The sequence below is a fragment of the Takifugu rubripes genome, chromosome 6 (assembly GCF_901000725.2).
Source record: "Takifugu rubripes chromosome 6, fTakRub1.2, whole genome shotgun sequence".
NCBI lineage: Eukaryota > Metazoa > Chordata > Actinopteri > Tetraodontiformes > Tetraodontidae > Takifugu > Takifugu rubripes.
Genome location: NC_042290.1, coordinates 11,333,977 through 11,340,856, shown reverse-complemented (window position 1 = coordinate 11,340,856; position 6,880 = coordinate 11,333,977). Strand labels below are relative to the sequence as shown.

The 6,880-nt window shown below is 49.9% G+C and overlaps 2 protein-coding genes across 2 annotated transcripts; both read left to right on the top strand.

The window, feature by feature from the left end:
- The first annotated feature begins 50 nt into the window (after window positions 1-50).
- On the top strand, window positions 51-4,921 carry scarb2c (scavenger receptor class B, member 2c). The gene is made up of 12 exons (XM_011604958.2): window positions 51-252; window positions 594-751; window positions 1,400-1,544; window positions 1,625-1,813; window positions 1,904-1,995; window positions 2,092-2,211; window positions 2,399-2,568; window positions 2,666-2,784; window positions 3,497-3,570; window positions 3,842-3,893; window positions 4,004-4,156; window positions 4,233-4,921. Exons 1-12 carry the CDS (start codon window positions 136-138, stop codon window positions 4,269-4,271), a joined length of 1,428 nt encoding a protein of 475 aa, XP_011603260.2. The 5' UTR covers window positions 51-135; the 3' UTR covers window positions 4,272-4,921.
- A 548-nt stretch (window positions 4,922-5,469) lies between these two features.
- Window positions 5,470-6,377, top strand: LOC105416587 (liver-expressed antimicrobial peptide 2). The gene is made up of 3 exons (XM_011604959.2): window positions 5,470-5,741; window positions 5,819-5,958; window positions 6,071-6,377. The coding sequence occupies exons 1-3, from the start codon at window positions 5,676-5,678 to the stop codon at window positions 6,093-6,095; spliced, it is 231 nt and encodes a 76-aa protein (XP_011603261.1). The 5' UTR covers window positions 5,470-5,675; the 3' UTR covers window positions 6,096-6,377.
- Window positions 6,378-6,880: the final 503 nt, after the last annotated feature.

Here is a 6,880-nt window from a genome sequence, read left to right as displayed (position 1 = left end):
CCGACAGATAACTTGTTTATTCCGGAAATGCAGCCAACGTTCGCGTGTGTCATCGGGCGAGTTCCTGTGTCATCAAAACAAAACGGAGCAGAGGGAGAAGTCGGTGACAGAAACGGCTCCGTCTGCTCTGTCACCATGAAACGATGCTGCACTTACACCCTCGGAGTTGTTTCTATACTCCTTTTAGTTGCGGGCATTTCTTTGGTGTTGTCTAAAGTGTTTCCACGCTTTGTACACTCGATGGTTGAAAAGGTAAGTGTCAATCTGAGGTGGTCGCAGTCTGTTCTGGGGACTAATCAATAAACGATGTGCTACCGAACAAAAGATTGGTCTCATTTATTTCCCTTCCTTAGGAGTTAATTACTGTGTAATAAGTCTGCTGTAAGCATGATTACAGAGATTAGATCGGATCAGAATGTTCCACTTGCACTGGTATGTTTAAAATGTATTATATGATAAAATAATTACCTTATTAGCTGCGCCTCGCTGTGCCATCGTCACTGTTAAATCAATAATGGCCATTGTGACAAATGTCATGATGTAAACGATGTAATGTGATCAAATGAAGCTACTTTTCATCTTTGTCTTCATAGGAAGTGGTTTTGAAGAATGACACCGATGCGTTTGAGGCCTGGGAGAACCCCCCAGCCCACATCTACATGCAGTTCTACTTCTTTAATGTGACCAATCCTCTGGAGGTGCTGAGTGGGGAAAGGCCTGCTGTGGTGGAGGTCGGCCCCTATACGTACAGGTGAGCGAAACACTCGGGGTCCCAAAGAAAAAACCGACAAATTCAACAAACACTCAAATCTGGGATCACTATCAAGTTAAGGCTGAGATGGGCAGAGTTACACCCCCACACAGAAGGTGATTGCAAGGAAAAGCAAGTGTGAAAGGAAACACTGAGGCGGCACAACTGGAAGCTTAACGATACAGTCAAAGGGAGCGAGGCTGTGGACGAGAGAGGAAGGTGGACACCAAAATTAAGGAAGACATGTGAGGACAGAAAAGACAGAGTGATGCCGACGCAGCACGTGAGTGCTGACAAGAGGAAGGACATCTCGCAGCATCTGCTAATCTGACACTCAGGAGTTTCAGATACGGGGGGGGGGGGGGGGGATCAGAACCACATGGCCAACAATTAACCCAGTTTGGAGAGCGGACAGAAGGGCGAATCAAACAGAAAAACACAGGTCGTGACAACTGCTGCCCAGGGAAATCAGGAAACAGTCGAGAAATACATCTGGCAAGGTCCAAAAAGTCAAAGGTCACAGTCAAAGATCAAGAACAGGAACTTCGGCCTCGCTTTAACTGGGGCGGTTTGAGCGCCTCCCAAGATGCGTTTCATCCTTCTGCTGTAACTCCGGCTTTCAGCCTGGTGCCATGTTTGTCTGTGCAGGGAGTACCGGCCTATGGAGGAGGTCGCCTTCCAGGAAAACGGCACCAAAGTGGCGGCCGTCAACACAAAGACCTACATATTTCAGCCGGAAATGTCCCGAGGTCCAGAAAGCGACCTCATCAGGACCATCAACATCCCTGCGGTGGTGAGAGACCCAAAACCGACCACAATTTACCTTTAAATTCACAGTTTGGTTTATCAAGGATTTCATCTTGACCTCTGCAGACGGTGATGAAGAAGTTCCAGAATGTTTTTCTCGCCAATCTGGTGTCCGCCTACATGAGGACGTTGGGTGTCGGTCTCTTCACCACCCGCACGGTGGGAGAGCTGCTGTGGGGTTACCAAGACGACCTGCTCGCATCCCTCCAGAAATTTCAGCCTCAGCTGGATGACGTGTTTGGGCTCTTCTACAAGGTCTCAGTATTATCGGTATTATCACGTGTTCCCGAAGCCTCCGGCGGGTTCTTGGATTAACGCTCCGTCCCTGTTGGGTTTCCCTCACAGAGCAACGCTTCCAACGACGGTCAGTACGTCTTCTTCACCGGGGAACTAAACTACCGAGACTTTGCCAGAGTGGATACGTGGAACGGGGAAAGGTGACGTCGTTTTAATGTCGTGAAACACCCACGTTTCCCTTAAATAACCGACGCGCGCGCGCGCGTGTGTGTGTGTGTGTGTGTGGGCACGCGCAGCTCGCTGAACTGGTGGTCGACCGCCGAGTGCAACATGATCAACGGAACCATCGGCGCCTCCTTCCACCCGGTCATCACCAAAGACGAGATGCTCTACATCTTCTCCTCTGACATGTGCCGGTGAGCAGGTCACGGTTAGCATTAGCACGTTAGCCTGGCGGCGCGGCGTTGGTTGAGTTCCGGCTCGTTGACGCTGGATTTAAATGTGTTTTGTGTTGCGTGAACTTCCTGTAAATGCTCCCAACAAGCCGCACGCGCACAGAGTAGAATAATTACCGGTACCGGGGTGTCGGGCTCTGCCTGGTAGGTCCCTGTATGCCATCTATGAGGAGGACGTGGTGGTGAAGGGGATCCCCGCGTACCGCTTCAGCCCCCCCAGCGAGGTGTTCGGCAATACCACCGCCAACGCCGGCTTCTGTGTGCCGCTGGGGAACTGCCCCGGTTCTGGGCTGCTGGACGTCAGCACGTGTAAACAAGGTGGGGGGGGGGGGGGGGGGGGGGGGGCAGCGTCAGACTTCAGTAATAATCAGACGGCCCCCCTTCTGCCTCTGACCTGACTCTGTGGTGCGTTCAGGAGCTCCCATCGTCCTGTCTTCGCCCCACTTCTACCAGGCCGAGGAGAAGTTCGTGGAAGCCGTTTTTGGGATGAAGCCCAACAAGGAGCAGCACCAGACGACCATCGATGTCAACCCGGTAGGAAAGTCCAAACTTTCTCTCACGTCTTCTGCCGAGGTTCTTTCCATTCCAGGCTGTGGCTGGTGGGCAGACTCCCTGTTTCCCACCAGGTGGCGCTGTGACGCAGCATTCCCACCCAGCCTGATGGCTGAGGTACCTGGAACGGAGCTGTCACCAAAGATAAGCTCTGGTGAGGCTTATCGGACCTTATCAGGCAATAATCATGTAAACCCTCCGTAAAAGGAGCAGACTGAGAAAACATCTCAACACTTCCAGGAGCCACCGGTGACCTCTGGTGACCTCTGCCTCTATTGATCACTGTTTCGTATCACTTCATTTCATGAATAATCGGAATAATCTGACCTGCTCCTCGTGCAGGAAGAGGTGCAAAAACCTTTTTAGCGGGTCAAAGACGGGTCACAGTGAACAGAATAAATGATTAAGCAGGACTCCAAACAGCAGTTAGACTTTGAGAGAAATGAGTGTTTGTTCAGGAGGGAGAGAATATCCACAGATCTGGCACAGCTGAGGCTGACATGGCGTCAGGAGCAGGGCCTGACATTTATGGACCCGTGGCCACCGCCCAGACCCCCTGCTGGGGGGTTACTATAGGGCAGCAGGTCTCCCAGGGGCAAAGCCGCTCCCTTTACTGCCTCCTGGGGGAAATAAACCCTCAACATTACAGCAAAGCCACTGAACCTTTTCACCAAATGAAAACTCCTGTTTACAGCTCACCGGCGTGGTCCTGCGGGCGGCCAAGCGGCTCCAGGTCAACGTGCACGTGGAGAAACTCCCCCACTACAGGTATTTGCCTCCTCGCCTTCGTCACCGTTGCTCCTTTCTTCCCGGTTGCCAGTAAGGAGCCGGTGCCACCATCATCAGCAGGAAGGGACTTTTGGACGTTACGCATGTGTTTGGCACCCGGGTGAGAAACCCGCTGTTATCACCCACGGCTACAGGTGTACGCTGCGGTCACCGTGCACGCACGCCGGAGTGTCCCGGGTCGGCCGTGCACTGGTTGTGCTGGTTACCACACTGTCAGGTTTCACTGTGAGGAAATTGATTTCTCTTACAGTGAAACGGGAGACGTGCGGACGCTGATCTTTCCTGTAGTTTACCTCAATGAGGTACACACACCCACACACACCCGCCCACACACCCACACACACACACACACCCACACACACACACACACGAGCCCCTTCTGTGTGTTCAAATGCTCCTCGTCTCCTCTCAGAGCGCCTTAGTGGACGACGACGCGGCGCAGAAGCTGCAGGGGGTGGTCAGGGTGCAGGAAGTGGTCGTCCAGGTTCCCTTCATGCTGATCGGCCTGGGCTTCCTCCTGGGGCTGGTTTTTGTGTTCCTGATGTGTCGACAGAAGCTCCCGTCGGTAAGACGCGTCCGTCCGTCCGTCGGCCGGGGTTGCTGGTTGAATTCCTGACGCCAGGCCTGCTTTTGTCTCCCAGAGCACCGCTGCGGAGCGACAGCCGCTGCTCTCCTCTTAAGGCGCCATCCCAGATGAAGCCGCCGCCATGGCAACACGACTGGGCTTCAGATCGCACGCGCGGCCAAGCCAGCAGGACGGAGCAGAATCCCCCGTGTCCATCGTTGCTAGATTCGGAAGCTTCTTTTTAAAAAAGTTTGCATTTGTTACAGAATAAGAGGCGATGATGCTGAAAGCAGGAAGGTTATGGCTACTTTCTGGTTTTAACCAGTAAAACCTTGACACTGATGTAATTAAACCAGTTTGTGTGAGAGGAAGGATGTGATGAAGAAACGTTGATGGAATGTGTTTTTTTTTTTTAAATCTTGTGCTTATTTGAGCCTCATGTTGAGGCTCATTAACAAATCTTTTTAAAAGTCGCTGACGCCACTTTTCCAGCTCCTCATTTTTCTAAAAACAGAAACTCGATTCCCTCTTTTAATCGATTTGGTTTCAGGATCCAGCAGAAATCATTAAGAATGATGGATCACTTTAATCCCGAATCCTTCAGCCGCACAGTATAAGGGGAGGTTTCCGAGGGGGGAAGTCATGTTGATGTAAAGAGTGTGTGTTTGTGTGTGTGTGTTAAAAGCTAATTGTACTAATTGTAATTTTGTCCCTGTCTGTTGACACCCTCAGAGGAGGTCATAAATCTGCTTTTAAAACAATGAAGCTGCTTCCTGTCCTGTTCTGGGCTTTTCTTAGGTTCCAGAATTTACTGCGTTGGTCTCGCCATGTCAACACCCTCCGATGCATCTGACAGTCCTGTTTTATCAGTCAAAGTTGTTATAAAACACTTACGCTCACACAGCGACACACCCCTGCACATTTAATCTGATGAGTCAGCAAAACCCAAACTACAAACTAGCATAAAGGCTAAAGATGAAACTGGTGGTGATTAGCGTAGCTTAGCATTTATACATGTGTAAACCGTAAGTCCAGACAGAATAAAGCTCAATTCCCGGTCCGAAGCTCAATTTTCCGCCTGTTTACTCACTGGTTGTTGAGAAACTCCCCTCTGAACGTTCCTCATCTTCCAGCTGAGGCGTGAGCGCATCACGCCACCCTCGAGGTCAGGAGGTCAAACCTGACTTTTATTTACAACAAAGGTTTAAAATAGAAACACAGGATGCGTCGCGCTGCGGCCACATACCACTGACGTGGAGTTGTCCTTAATTACCCGGTTAAAGTGTACTTTGGCTGAAGGCCGATAACCTTTGACCTCAGCCGTGGAGATAAAACTGGAGAGTGTTTCATTAGTGATCAACAGTCATTTATGGCACAAACAGGGGAATAAATCAAGAAGCTGCCAGCCCGCCGACTCCTCCCCGCACGATTAAAAGCTTTAATAGAGGGGCCGAGGATCAACACATCAGCCTCTCGCCTCAGCCTCTCGCCTCAGCGCCGCCACTGGTGTGGACACGTCATGAGGACTCTTCAGGAAAGGATCATCCTGGCCTCTCTGCTGCTGACGCTCGTCTGCGCCGCTCAGGTAGGATCAGCTCAGGCAGCCGGAGTCGCGCTCCTTCCCTCGCCCCGCTGCTCACCCGTCGCCCGCTCCCTCCGCAGGTCGCGTCGCTGCCGCTCCCTGACGACTGGAACGGCCTGCTGCTGAGGACCAAGCGCTCGCTGCTGTGGCGCTGGAACAGCATGAAGCCTCTGGGCGCCAGCTGCAGGGAGCACTCGGAGTGCGGCACCAAATACTGCAGGTACAGTGGCAAAGAGTTCTCCAGGACTTTCCAGGATTTCCAGGTTCACTTGTTTCCCACTGGAATCCTGCTGCGCACCATGGCCTAAGGCTGTTCCCTGTTCGTTTTACAGGAAGAATATCTGCTCCTTCTATTGATCCACATGAAGAGGAGGGACGGAAGTCAGACGGAGACCCTGCAGCCATCAAAACACGACCTTGTGGAACGACCCCAGGACGGGGCTCGGTGACTTTTTCAAAACCTTATCAAACAGACTGTACGCGTACAGCTGCTGTAATCTGATCTAAATCTGCACTGCAGCAAAACAAAGCCATAAATACACACTCATCTTCAGTAATATTGATTTTCAGCAGTTAGCTGTGTGAATCTGCATGTTTTTTTTGTTTTTTTTAAAAAGAAAATATAATTGTTCATGCTGACTTTGTTGGTTCATGTTGTTTTTATATATTTATTTGTACATAATGTAAAGTGTGTAAATACTCAGGTGTGTTATTCTGGTTGAGGTTGTATCGTCCATATTTTGTTTTTGACTGAGTGAAAGAGAATTGAGAGCAGAGGAAAATAAGCTTTTTTTCTATTAAAATCTAAAAAATGTTGAGTTAAAAAAGGGGGTCACAGTTGATGTTGCATATTTATTTATTAATTACCAGTTAAGGTTTATGGAGGAAAGCAGAGAAGCTGTCTGAAGTTTGAATTAATGAGTTTTAACTGTTATTTATATTATATAACAGATTCTGTGTCATACAGAGGATAACATTTGCATTTTACATATTATATAGGCTTTAGTTACAGGTAATCGAAACTGATTAATGACATTTTCTTTTAAGAAAATAATCAGTTTCAAAAATGGCTGGAGTAGTTCCCACTCTGACCACTGGAGGGCGCAGCAGCACACTAAACAATAGTGAAGAATTATAGAAAT